Source organism: Lupinus angustifolius, unplaced genomic scaffold, assembly GCF_001865875.1.
Source record: "Lupinus angustifolius cultivar Tanjil unplaced genomic scaffold, LupAngTanjil_v1.0 Scaffold_1_770, whole genome shotgun sequence".
NCBI classification, from domain to species: Eukaryota; Viridiplantae; Streptophyta; class Magnoliopsida; order Fabales; family Fabaceae; genus Lupinus; species Lupinus angustifolius.
The window spans coordinates 25,028-39,763 of record NW_017716090.1 but is presented as its reverse complement, the minus strand read 5'-3'; the positions used below and the strand labels follow the sequence as shown (position 1 = coordinate 39,763).

At 32.3% G+C, this 14,736-nt stretch overlaps 2 protein-coding genes across 2 annotated transcripts; both read right to left on the bottom strand.

Moving 5' to 3' along the window:
* Positions 1–755: 755 nt before the first annotated feature.
* Positions 756–3,775, bottom strand: LOC109337032 (bidirectional sugar transporter NEC1-like). The gene is made up of 6 exons (XM_019573893.1): positions 3,600–3,775; positions 2,827–2,863; positions 2,524–2,737; positions 2,265–2,426; positions 1,904–2,023; positions 756–1,439 (listed from the first exon to the last, which is right to left on the bottom strand). The coding sequence occupies exons 1-6, from the start codon at positions 3,643–3,645 to the stop codon at positions 1,161–1,163; spliced, it is 858 nt and encodes a 285-aa protein (XP_019429438.1). The 5' UTR covers positions 3,646–3,775; the 3' UTR covers positions 756–1,160.
* A 7,845-nt stretch (positions 3,776–11,620) lies between these two features.
* LOC109337031 (bidirectional sugar transporter SWEET12-like) lies at positions 11,621–14,240 on the bottom strand. The gene is made up of 6 exons (XM_019573892.1): positions 14,082–14,240; positions 13,931–13,967; positions 13,597–13,807; positions 13,167–13,328; positions 12,360–12,479; positions 11,621–12,170 (listed from the first exon to the last, which is right to left on the bottom strand). Exons 1-6 carry the CDS (start codon positions 14,119–14,121, stop codon positions 11,871–11,873), a joined length of 870 nt encoding a protein of 289 aa, XP_019429437.1. The 5' UTR covers positions 14,122–14,240; the 3' UTR covers positions 11,621–11,870.
* Positions 14,241–14,736: the final 496 nt, after the last annotated feature.

The following is a 14,736-nucleotide window of genomic DNA, read 5'->3' as shown; positions in this document are numbered from 1 at the left end:
ATATGTTTCCCTTTCAACAAGGACAATCTTCTTCTTCTCATCAACTCTATTACCTTTTGCCAACAACTAATCTTCCTTAAGCTCTAATCACTCTCCAATTGAATCTGAATCGGCCAAACTTGAACTCAAAACCCAAACACTTCTTTTCAAAATGATGTAAAAGTGGGGAAAGCGTAAAAGGAGAAACCACTCTCCTATAAAATTCATCAATTAAAACTTGAACCAAAATCTCTTTAAACACTAAAATCATTCTTTTTCCTATGAAAATGATGTAAAAATGGAAAGTTTGAAAGGTTAGAATGAACACAGGAACAACCAACCATCTTCATCAGCTCTCATCACTATTGAAATCAAAACTTGAGTAATTGGAATGAAATGTCATCGTTAATAACAAGGTTACCATCAAGGACAAATGTGGATTAAAGTTTAAAAAGTTAGAGTAACAAAATAGAATGTTTATTATTTTGTATAAGTAAAATTTTATTAAAGAAAATTAGATAATTTTTTTTTTGCATAATGTATTTTTTATCTCTCTGAAATGTTAAACAAATATAATTATTTTAATAATTATAAACTTAACATTTTCTTACTTCAATGCATTATTATTTTGTATTGTAGCCTGATTAAAATTCCTTCTTTATTATGATGATTCTAAACCATAACGGTATAAAATTTAATATAAAGGAATGAATTTAAATGTTTTATTCTTTAATGAATAATGCACAATGAATTATAAATGTAGGCTAGCTCATTAGTTTCAGACTACAAAATCAGTAAATAATTTATTCCCATCTCATGAACATAGATTGCGCATACAAGAAAAAGAGTGAAATGATTGGTTTGACCAAGGGGTCAGATTCACTGAAAGAAGAGACCACACTACGTTACTACAATCTGAGAATGATGCAAGTCCCAGGCCAAACCAAATAGAGAGACACTAATAATTGAGCACTTCCTGATAGCTATAGCTACTCGTACAGAAAAATACATTAACCAAACCAAAAACCCTTTAACACCATACTATGTACTGTTCCTGCTTTTCTATGATATCAAAAGTGAAATGAGAGTGGACCCAACATGGCAAAGTAAAGCAATTTCACTTTCAACTTCATTTTTTCATGGACCTCATTTTTCTTTTAATTTATTGATTGCCTCTTTAATCATATTTTGGCAACTGAATCAATGTTCTTGTGATTATCCTTTTGTGTCTCTTCTTTTCCATTTGGATCCTCAATTGTTGTCATTATCACTTCACCACCTTGAGGTACATGATTCGGATCTAGTGTTACCATTGTGCTCTTTTTATCAACATCAATAACATGGCCATTTAGCTCTTGCCCCTTCACTGGCTCCCATAGTGCCACTTTCTTTGCGTTTCTATATACTAAATATAGCACCATCTGGATTATTCCGAACAAAAATCCTACTGTGTTTGGGAACTGCACCATCCAAATAGAAATATTAAATCATGCATATCATTATATATATAGTTGAAGATTTTTAGTTAAAAAGTTAATCAAATTAAATTGTTTTACAAATGTATATAATTGATGCTTATTCTAAATAAATAATAATATAGTACTTATTATCTGGGGGCCATGTTGCATGCACTCAGATTTTCTTTTATCATGGGAACTCAACTTTAATGAGCGCATACACATTAGTTTTTTGTTATATTTTATTTGACATTATCCCTTATAGCGCATTATGAAAAGTTGAGTGATGTACACATAAAATAAAGAAGAAAAGTGCAAAAGAAGAGACATTGATTAGAATTAGATAAAAGTTTAAAGTTTAAATGGCAAAGTTCAATAACGTGAATATGATGCCGACCTAAAAAAAAGACTTGAATATGTGAGTATAGTGTTTATTTTCAGTTTGAAAGTGTTAGCATTGAACTTACAGCAATGTAATAATCCTTGAGGAGAAGACCATAGAAGAACCACATAACAGCATTTAAGGTCAAAAAGAAGGACAAAGTAAATGGCATGTATTCCACACTCCTCGTCTTTATCACGCGTCTCTGCATGTATCAATTTTAACAATTAGGTTATTATTTATCCTCAGCATGCAGCATGTAAAAATAACCGCATAAAAAGAACACAAAAATTTCTTGTACAACCACATCAACAACTTTGAGATAGTTTTTGACTTCACAGACTTTATGTTATAGATTACACAGTTCAAAATTGTGGTTGTACATATAACACTGCTCTAAAAAGAATGGTTAGTTATTTTATACTAAAGTGTTATTCAATTCTCACCATAATGCCTAGAGGAGCAGCAAATACGCTTATATTGAAAGCCAAGCTAATCCATCCTATAATAGAAAGACGTTTAGATCCCTTGGCAAGGTATAGTGTTGAAAGAAGAACAGCTCCATAGCCAAACACATTCAACAAGAGAAGAAGCTTGATGGTTGAAATCTGAGACATTACAGAAACTAGAGTTATATACAAGTTTAGCAGAAAATAATTGGGAAGAAAGTTTACAATGAGTGTTAAGAAATGAATATATATATACCATGGTTTTCTTTGTGGCATAAAATAGGAACATGGCAAGGTAAATTGTTTCTATCACACATCCAAAGGAGTTAATGGTGATGAGAAGGAGGCTAGATTCTCCTTTGATAAGTGCGTAATAGATCCAAAGCATTGAACTAAATAGTGAAACAACATATGGAATTGATTGATACCCTTCTGCATTTTTTTTCTTGTAGATTTGGTAAAAAGTTGGTCTGCACATAAATATTCAGCGGATTATCATATGTAGCAATTCATTAATCACAGTACAAGGAGTATATGCTAAATCAAAAAGATCACTTACATTGGAGAAAGAAACACCATAAAGGAGATGATGTTGCCTAAAATAACATAGCAAAGAGACAAGAAATATTCATCAGCACTTTTGAATAAATAAAATCACTACTTTTATGTCTACTGACAGATTTCAAGTTTTTGGTACAGAATGATTGTAAACTTAGACATTGATAATCCCAAAACGTTATGACATGAATCTACATCACAATTATGTATGTTCTAACTCTATGTTTGTGAAACAGTCATTAGTTCAATGATGTATAAATAAGGTAATTGCTTCAAGTACTGTAATATAATCTTTGAAAGTAGAAAAACGCGTGACATGCAACCTGAGTGCTACATATACATGGTACTGTTCCAGTTTATATGAACCCTGAAACTTCCCTCTGCAGCTATAGTAATAAATAATTGAAATTAAAGAATAGCATACTCTTCTAAATAGTGAAAAACTTGACGTTAATTTTATGTGTTTGAGTTGCTACCTAACTAAAAGACTGCTGAAATTAGCGTACCTAATAACTAGATGACAAAAGGAGGTATGATGATACTAATGATGATGATTATTATTAATATATGTACGTGGAAAAGACTGCAGAATCATCTTGAGTATTGAAGAGGGAAGTGTCATAGAAAATCAAAGAAAAAGCAAGATACAATGATACTTAATACTATAAACAAAATATTAAAATTTATTTGTTTAGTACCGGAGAGGTTCTAGAGAGATACATAAAACTAGGCTAATAAAATAACAAAAAACAAGAAGCTTGCTAGTATGAATACCTAAGAGGCCGAAAACAAAAGCCAATGACTCATGATGAGTGGTCATTTTTCTTGAAATTAAATTAAAAGCTTGGAGTAGTACTTCTCTCTTGATTTATAGTACAAACTCTCCAAGTGAAAACCCTGAGTTCAGGTTATTTCTTATATCTCTCTGAATTCCACGACCCTATATGAAGAGAGTAGAAGCCTATTTATATGCGCCAAAAGCACGTAAGTTCAATCAAGTTGCTAACATGAATGAATATCGAACCATCAATTAGTTTTAGAAAACTTTCCAGCTGTCCCTCCAAAACGCTACTCATTTGTATCATTTAAAATGTAATAATAATAAATATCAACAACTTTAACTATAATATTAATAAATGCTTGAGTGTAGTAGCCTCGTAGGCATGATATTAGAGATTTAATCTCCATCATGTTTATAAAAATATTGTATTAATTTTTTTTATCAAAAAATGTTAGTATGTTAGTTTTTATTGTAGTTGAGACTTAAACTCTCAATTTCATTCATTTTCTTTAACTATCAACCTACTTAAAAATATTGTATTAATGATAACACGTTAATTTAAATTGAGTGGTCCTTATATATCAAATTAAAAGATGTTAATTTTTCCATAAGAATTGGACAAAAAATAATGATTAAAAGGAATGCTCTTGGACACACTTTCTCCACCTTTCATTCTCGAGACAAACAACGCGTAAAGATAATGGAATCGTTTTTGTACGTAAATAACATTTGTTTTCATTTTTGTTACTCCCATTGATCTCTATAACATTGTTTAGTTAAAATGTGGTCGACATGGACGCTAGTTAATTCCCTTTGGGGACAATGTTGTTTACACAAAATTCCAAGGGGCCACCACCATGTGGTTTTAAGCCTTACAACTCAGTTCTGTTTCTGATTCACGGAGGGCTATGACTTGATGCAAAAAACCAAAAAACCAAAAAACATTTTAATTACATTTATCTCCTTGCGAAGGACGAGAGTGGGGGTCCACTTTGTGGCTTCTCTACCTCACCTCACACACATTAACCATATATAGATATGTTACAGACTTACAGCAGTAATCTTATATCACCATGAAATTTTAAATAATTAAGGACTGCTTCATTAATTGTTAATTTAGTATTTTTATTTTTTAAGTTTCTTCATATTATTTAAAACTATAGGAAATCAGGATGTATTAATTACTCGGTTGGATATTATTTGCTTTATAGCATTAAATATATTATGATAATGATGAATATAAGTTGTTAATAATATTCTAGTGAAAAAGAATTAACAATAAACTTAACCAATATTGGTATTATGCAAAAGTGCCCCTCGGCAAATGAATTTGCACTACTCTTTAATTACCGACACTGCTATAAAATTATGTCTGTGTTTTCCCACGTTTTGCATTATTTGAGCATCGCAGCCACAAAATATCGTTAAAAGGCGGGAGAACAGAAGGCAAAAAAAAAAACAGAGTTTTGAGACTTTGGATTTTTATTGAAGTCCCAAGTTTATATCGGTCAAAGGGTTTTTTTTTACAACTAGTCATGAATATGGATTCTTGTTTAGCATGGATCTGATGTAGATTTTATTGTGAATATAACATGTTGTATTCACTCTGTTGTGGTGTCTTTGGTATTGAGAATACATGATTGGTTCCTTTTTTCATGGAACTGTTGAAAGTTATTATTCTCAAATTTTCCACCTAATCACTGCTAGAATATGGTAAATACTTTGAATATTTTACAGTTATAAACTATAAACATGACCATGACCATCTTGTATAAACCATCAACAATGATAAAATTATATTTTTCTTTTTATAGAAGTTGTCTTTATTCGACCAAAAAGATCAATCTATAATAGTTCAAGTTCTCTTATGTTACTACTATAGTTGATTAGATCAAGTTTGTTTTTCATTAAGTTTGTTTGAGAGTTAAATTTTAGAGAAGAACGAAGGGATATGAAAGACTTAAAAGTTATCTCACAAGTATATTCTATAACTTTCGAGCCTTCCATTTTCCTCTAAAATCCAACTCTTAAACTAACCCTTTAAAATATATCAAAATTCGGGTCTAAATTGAATGTGCAGTAATGAGATTATGTTTCTCAACTTTGATAGCAACATCAAGTCTCTTATGCCAAATCTACTTTTGATTATCTATGGATACCAGGTTAGCTATATGTTGATATGAAAGGTCTTCCAAATTATTCTTATATAAATCATGTTGTCTTTTCCCAATGAACAAAGTGATTCATCATTATTGATGGTATACATACTATTGTCAAATCTTACTGTTTACTGTCACATGATTTACTTATACTTGGTAAATTTTGCTACAACTCATTAACCAATAATACATTTTTTTATGGAGGGACCAGGATGTTTACCCACTTTACCAATATTATTATTTTTCTTCTGATAATCAAATATATTAATAATAAGTATACCAGTACCAACTCAATTATATCATATAAAATAAATAAATATAAGTATAGGAATTAGTACACTATTGAATAAAAGTGTAGTAAGAAGATCCTATAATTTTTTAGAACCATACCAAAATCTAATTTGGATCAACACCACTTATTTTTAGTTTATGAATTCTTTATAATGTAACCCAATCATCATCCTTAAGTTTGAGGTCTTGAAAATTACAATTTTATTTAGTCATGTGACTGAGCAGTCCAAGTAATATGATGTGGGTTTGCTTCATTTTTGTTAAACATGTTTGCAATTTTTTTCTTAGCATACTTGAAATTAAGAGATGCAAGACATTTATTCATACAAATTTAGCATAGAGTTTGTGACAACAGACTTAGCTTCATTCTCACAGAGCCGAGCTTATGTGAGTCCTCAACAAATATAGACAAAGTATTGGTGAGATGAATCCAAATATTTTCAGGAGGCAGATCATTCGTCTTATACTTTGTCTCCAATGACCTAATTCAATCAGTTTTAAGCAATTAATATAAAAATGTAACATTTTATTTTTTTAAAAATTCTGTTTATTAATATGTCAATTTTTAATTGGTATGGACATAGAATCGGGATAGTTTTTGGGACATGTGATCCAAGTTCATATTCTCTAGTACTAAGGGTCCAATAATGAATGGGATGGTTAACACATGTCCTCCAAAATAATATTAACGATGTAGATTTTAAATATTTTTTTATAAATCATCTAGCCATAATAGGCTTACATTCTAATGCATGGCTCTCTATTGCACGAGTAGGGATCCTCTCCATTACTAGAGAGAGAAGTGATATTTTTACACTTAGTTTTAGGATAAAAATGTTATTGCAAGTATAAATAAAAATAATATAATTGTTTTTTATTATGTTTTTTGTTTTATTTTGTATAGCACTTTCCTCGAGGAATATGACTCCTATTGCAGAGGATCCAGGTGGTGGTAAGATATGCTATTTCTTTTTCAGGTTTTCAACCATGCAAAAGTGTTTAGGCTCCAATAATATCGTGTCTGTTAAACTAAGATTATCACATCTCAACTATTGATTCTTTTTAATATCATGTTGGAATATTACATGCGTGCACTCATGCTCGTTTGAAAGTTTTGAGAACATTCACTTAAGATTCACACATGAATCAAATAAGTTTTTAAGAGAAATATTTATCTCGAGTTCAATATCTGAATCGTACACTCATGTTATAAATCATTGGTCGGCTTCTTATTTTTTATTAGCAATAAACCTTTTAATAAAAAGATAAATAAATTAGGAGAATTGTTGAATCCTTAAGCATAAATCCTAAACCTTATGCAACTAATGAAGAACAACATGAGAAGAAGATGAGTCGTATTGTGTGCATAAAGAAAAGAGAGGAAGAAGAAGAATTTAGAAGAGGAAAAGCAGAAGAAATTGAGTGAAATGTATATGTACTTCATCTAGTAATCAAGTGAATTACAAATGCTATTTATATTAACATTTCAACAACTACCAACTAACTCCAACTACCTGAACTTACTATACTTGGAAGTTCCTAACTAAATCACAAACTAACACTACCCCTTAATTCAATTCTTATTCTTTTCATCCAAACATACAGCTCATAGTTTGTGTCTAAATTCTTCAAACCTCCATTTCTTCAATGGTTTGGTGAATATATCTGCAACCTGATTTTCAGAATTGCAGAATTTCAACTTGAGCCTCTCTCCATTTACTTGATCTCTTAGGTAATGAAAACGTGTCTCAATGTGCTTGCTCCTACCGTGTGCAACTACATTCTTGGCAAGATTTATGGCTGATTTATTGTCAACCATTAGCAACACGCTCTCTCCTTCCTTCCTTAGATTCAGCTCCTTGAGTAAAGTTTCCAACCAAACTGATTGGCTGGCAGCCATACATGCAGAGATGTATTCTGCTTCACACGAGGATAGAGCCACCACAGTTTGCTTCTTGGAACACCACGATATTGAAGCATCACCAAGCATGAACACATAGCCTGATGTACTCTTTCTATCATCCTTATCCCCACACCAGTCTGCATCACTATACCCAACCATGTTGTGTTTGTTTGAATTGCTGCAAATTTTATTGGGAAGCAACAAACCATACCCAATTGTTCCTTTTATGTATCTGAGTAGTCGTTTGGCAGCAAGTAGATGAGATCTCTTTGGTGTTTGCATAAATCTGCTCACCACTCCAACACCATAAGCAATGTCAGGCCTTGTATTGCATACATATCTCAAACACCTTATCATTTGTCTGAAGAGAGTGTTATCTACTTCTTGATCTTCATCAGTTGAGGTACTAGAGATTCCAGTTTCAACTGGTGTAGAGGATGAGTTGCAATTGTGCATCTGAAATCGTTCCAACACATCAAGAGCATATTTGCTTTGGTGCATGAAGAAACAATTCTCTGTTTCTGTGAATTGCAGACCAAGAAAGTAGGATAGTTTGCCAAGATCACTCATGTCAAATTCAGCTTTCATACCATCCTTGAATGCATAGATTTCTTTGATCTCTTTACCTGTTACCAAAAAATCATCCACATACAAGCAAACTATTAGCAAGTTGTCTAAGTTTGAACCTCTTACATAGATTCCATACTCAACAGTGCATTTGACAAAACCAAGCTATGCAAGGAACCCATTGATTCTCTTATTTAAGGTCCTTGGTGTCTGTTTCATAGAGAGCCTTGTGTAGTTTTTAGACTTGATCTTCCTTTCCTACCACTATGAAACCTGGTGGTTGAGTGACATAAACGTCTTCTACTAAGGGTCCATTTAGAAAGGCAGATTTAACATCCATTTGGTGAATTGGCCAATTGTGATAGCTTTCCAATGACACAACTAGTCTTATGGTTTCTATCCTTGCCATAAGAGCAAATACTTCCTCATAATCCAGTCCTTGTTTCTGCAAGAACCCTTTTGCCACCAATCTAGCTTTGTGCTTAGTCACCTCACCTTTTGGATTTACTTTTACTTTGTAGACCCACTTAACAGATATTGCTATCTTGTTTGATGATAGCTTAATGAGTTCCCAAGTCTGATTTCTTTCAATTGACTTGAGTTCCTCTTTCATGGCTTCATTCCAATGAGGTTCCTTTATTGCCTCATCAAACCTTACTGGTTCCATTTCTTCTAGCAGGGCAATATGAACTAGATCTCCTTCTGTAGTAATGCTTGAATATGGGAAGACTTCATTGTCACTCAGTCTCTGTGGAGCTTGTCTTGTTCTAGAAGGTCTTCTTGAACTGGTTCTTCTATTAATAGGTTGTTCTGTGATTTGTTGTTCCACACAGGGTAGCTGTTCTGGTGAGTTGTCTTCCTCAAGATGTAGTAGTGTTTGCCTTTCTGTTTCAAAATTTTGATTCCAATCCCAAGCTTGTGACTCATCAAACCTTACATCTTTGCTTAGCATTATCTTTTGAGTTGAAGGATCATAAACCTTATATGCCCCTGTTGAGTGAAAGCCAAGTAGGATCATCTTTACACTTATGTCATCAAGCTTCTTCCTTAGTTGATCAGAAACATTTTTGTAGCAAATTGAGCCAAAGATCCTTAGGTGACTTACATTTGGCTTTAAACCCGACCAAGCTTCTTCAGGTGTGATTTCCTTCAGCCTTTTAGTAGGAGATCTGTTTAGTATGTAGGTTGCAGTTGAGATAGCCTCACTCCAGAATTTCTTAGGTAGATTCTTTGTTTTGATCATGCTTCTTGCCATGTTGAGGAGTGTCCTATTTAATCTCTCTGCAGTGCCATTATGTTGTGGAGTGTATGGAGCTATCACTTCATGAATCATTCCTTCCTTGATGCAAAATTTTGTCCATTCGTTTGAGTTGTATTCCCCACCCCCATCAGTTCTTAGAGTCTGTAATTTCTGTCCACTCTGCCTTTCAACCTGAGTTTTGAAGTTGGTGAAGGTGGTGAACACATCATTCTTCCTTTTAATCAGATACACCCAGACTTTTCTTGTGAAATCATCAATGGAGCTCACAAAAAATCTGTTGTCTCCCAATGAGTTTTCTTCAAATGGACCACAAACATATGAGTAGACCAATTCAAGTGTTCTTTTGGTCTTGGATGGAATGTGAGTGGTAAAGGATGTTCTGGTTTGCTTGCTTGCTAAGCATTCTTCACACAACCCACCAGGGATATTAATTGATGGTAAGCCATTCACAATCTCAGCTTTGCTCAATGATTTAAGGCTCTTAAAATGCAGGTGTGCATACCTCTTATGCCATATCCAACTGTTTTGTGAGACTTTAGACATAAGACAACTATGATTTCCCACTTGAATCCCAATTTTAAATGTCATGTTACTTTATAGAGGGACCTTTAGGATTAAGTTCTTTCCAGCATCAAAAACCTTAAGAGTTTTGTTCATCATTGACATAGTGTATCCTCTTTCAAGCAATTGCCCTATGCTCAAGAGATTACTCTTCATCTTGGGCACATAGAGCACATTATGAATGCTTGAGTATCTTCCATCCTTCCATTGAATTGAAATGTCTCCAATCCCTTCAGACTCAATAAAACTATGATATGCAAACTTGACTCTGCTCTTAGCTGTTTCATCAAGATTGAAAACCATTCTTTGTGGCATGTCATATGATTTGAGTAGCCCATATCTAGGTACCAACAGTCACCATTGACTTGATCCTTTTCAGTTGTGACTATGAGGAGAACTTGTTCTTCATCTGACTCATCTTCATGAGCCAATCTTGCTTTTGCTGTCCCACCATTCTCATGCTTGAATCTGCATTCAGAGGCAAAGTGCCCAAGATTCTTGCAATTGTAGCATTGGATCTTGCTTTTATCAAACTTCTTCTTATGCTTTATGTTTGCTTGTTCTTGAGAGAAGTTGGAGCTTAAATCCTGTCTTGATTTATCACTGCTTCTTCCTTTATCAGCTTTCATTCCACCCTTGTCTTTCTTGCTGAAATTTCCTTGGCTAGAGTGTCTTTTGAAGGAGTATGCTTGCAGAGCTTAAGGTTGATGTTCACCTCTATCTTGACTCCTCTCCTTGATTCTCTGCTCGTGTTCTTCCAAGGAGTTCTGCAATTCATCAATCTTGAATTGCTCAAGATCTTTTGATTCTTCTATAGCCACAACCACAACTATTCAAGCATTCACATATATTAAATATGATTAATTTATTAAAAATTGTTTTTTTTATATTGTCCATAAAATATGCAACAATTATGTTATGGATTTGTTTCAATAATGTAACAATTTTGTACACAATATTTTCTATTTTTTTTATTACACCTAGTTCCTCAAAAAATTAATTTATTTAAAATATGTTCATCTTGTTTTATTTTGAAGATAGAAAATAGTGTAACTTCTCATATATACAAACCAAAACAGTATAAAATGATACTAAAATATAGTGGGCACAATTTTTAAATTTTAGTTTGCAGCCGAATTAAAATAATATAATTTTAGAAGTTCCTGCAGTATCATCATAACCATAATTATAGTTACATCCACCAATTGTTCTCAATTTTTTTGTTGTAAGCATAATATAACCATGATCACAACTCCAATTAAAACACCATTATGCACCACAAAAATATATTACTTTAATTAAGGTATAGTACAAGTTATTGGAACTTCCCTACATCCATTCATGGGATACATGATTTATTAGCTTGAAGTGATCACAAAAATAAAGTACATAATAAGAAAGTGAACCAATTGATACAAGTTAAATAACTGTGTGACATAGATATAGCTATATCCCTCTTTGCCCCTTTTACAATTATAAACTTAAATTAATGAGGCTCAACGCCATCACAATTGGTCTTTCATCAAACTTCACAATTAACCTTCTCTCCTATGTTGTTCTTGTTGAATTCTGTTTGGTCCTGATTTTTGTTAGGTTGCTCTTCTTCCTTCTCTTCTTTTTTCTCCCCAATTTCGATATCTTTTTTGTGAGGGTTCACTTCTTCTTGTTTCTCTTCATTCACAGTTGTTGAACTTTCGTTTTTAGTATTGATATCCCCTTGTTGTTCTGGGAGCTTCTGGTCCTTTACGGGTTTGTTTTTTCTGTACACTGCATAGAGTATCATCTGAATGGTTCCAAATGTTAACCCCACAATGTTGGGGAGCTGTCCAAAAAAAACAACATAAGAGAGTATCATTATCCCTAAATACAAAAAAAAATATTAATAAAACATTAATTTAATAGTATAAAATACCACTAGGTCTCGGAATGGTCGAATATACAAATAAAATTAATAAAGAAATAAATATTAAAAAAGGCCACCAGTTATATCGTTGTTAATAGGAGAACTTACCGTAACGTATATATCTTTCAGGGAAACGCCGTATAGTAGCCACATAACTGCGCTTACTGTGAGGAGGAGTGAAAGAGGAAAAGGAAGGAACTCTACACTTTTGGTGCGAATAACAACCCTCTGAAAATCAAGCAAAAATTTACCATCCATTCATCATTAGTATATGTGAAATAATCAAATATCAATGCATAGGTAGGATGAAAATTTATATACAATTATTATATTATTAATCACCTTCTAAACAGTTAATAACGATTAAATATGAATGATATAATAATAGTGTATAAAAATCATATTCATATTTTTTCTCTATTTAAAAAAGAAAGTTATCAAAATTTACCACTCAACAATTTCTTTTCCGTTTTAATTTTCTCATTCTTCTTACAGAAAAAAGAAATTTGTCCAAATTTGAGTTGCGAACTTGGAGTATTAAAAACATATTTGTCCTTCATACTTTGCGTATCAAGTAAGGTTGCATACTTGCATATGGGTTAGTAGTATCCTTCATACTTTTAATACATTTTTACTTAGAAAAGGAAAAATTAAATTGGATATTAATTATGGTTGCATGTCCACAATGAAATTTAGGTAAAATTTGGTGTGGATACAAAACATGATGGAAAAGGAAAAAAAATTTAAATTTTCTTTTGTACCCTTCTATTATATCGTTTATAGAATACAACGCATCAAAACACAAAATAAAAGTCCTATGTTTTCTTTCGCCTAGATATGACTAACAAATGCTATCTTAAGAACACAATGCAACATGAATAAAGCATAGTTAAGAAAATTGAAGAATATACTCACAATAATGCTCAAAGGTGCTGCAAAAACACTAGTAGAGAATACAACGCAAATCCATCCAAGAAGCTTAACACGGCCTTCTCCTTTTGCTAGGAGGTGAGTTAGGAGGACAATTGCACAACATCCCCCAAAGTTCAAAAACAGAATCATCCCCAATGTTGACATCTACAAGTTCAATAACACTCAAATATATTAACATATAAATCATGAGAAGTTACTAAGAGTCCATTTATGAGTTGAGTTTTGGATCTGAATAAAAGAAAATGATGAGAGGCTTCAGAGCAATTTTATAAGTGTGATTCATTGCTTTAAAACCTTTCATTTTCATTATTTCTCCTTCAAAATTCAACTTGCAAATGGACCTTAAGCGAGTGAAGTTAAAATATTGTATTAATCTTGCACGAAGAGTACATTACAAAATAAATATACCCACCCTAGCTTTCTTGGGGCAGTATGTGATAAAGATGGCAAGGTAAATTGTCTCTATCACACAACCGAATGCATTTATGGTGATAAGAAGAATTGCTCCAGTTTTCACATAGGCATAAAAAATCCAAAGCATTGCACTGAAGAGTGCAGCCACATATGGAATCGCTTGGAAGCCTTCGGTTGATTTCTTCTTACAAACTCTATAGAACGTTGGTCTGCATTGCAAACATGCATGTGTTTATTATTTTTTGGTTTTAAGTCTTATAAATAAAAATGAAAAAAGTGGATATATTGGAAGAAAGAGCACACATATATTATATATATAGATAGATACTTACAGTGGTGCTAGAAAGCACACGAAAGAGGCAATATTACCTGCAAGATTTACCATAACATAAGGAAGAAAATTATGTTAGTTCATGATCTTTAATCATATATAATATATACGGAGAAAAGAAGAGAATTCAGATGGATTTTCAGTTTGAGTACCTAGAATCCCAAAGATAAAAACTAGATGACTCTGATGCATGATTTTGGAATCTCTGTCACACACACACCCTCTCTCTGAAATATACCCTTTAGTGAAAGGAGAGAAGGAAGGTTTGAATAGGAGTAGCTCTAGTTTAACTCATGTATTATATTTCTAAAACTATTATAGATCCCATATTTATAGGGAGGGGATGGTTGATGCATGGAGTAATGGCGATGGTGGTCAGTGTGTAATTTTCCATGGTGATTAGAAAAAGTTACTTGCACAACTTAAATACACACCAAATTAAGTTAAAATTTGATATTAATGTGGTTGCTTCCTTATTTTGGTTTGATGTTTATCCGTATATTCTAGGGAGATAATTCACTTACTCCATGAGTAATTTAAAAAAAACTTATTTCACATCCTAGTTATTTATTTTATAAAAATCTAATAGTTTATGTAATTTGAATTAATCAATAGATCTAAACTATCAGACTTTTATAGAATAAATGACTAAAATTTGAGTAAGTTTTTTAACAAAAGAGTAGTGAATCTCTTTCTATATTCTAACAAAATAAGTTTTTAACTTACTTTTAAGTAAGTGGATCTCTCCTCTATATTCTAACAAAAATAATATACACCAAAGCTAGACATATTTTTGAGAAAACTAAG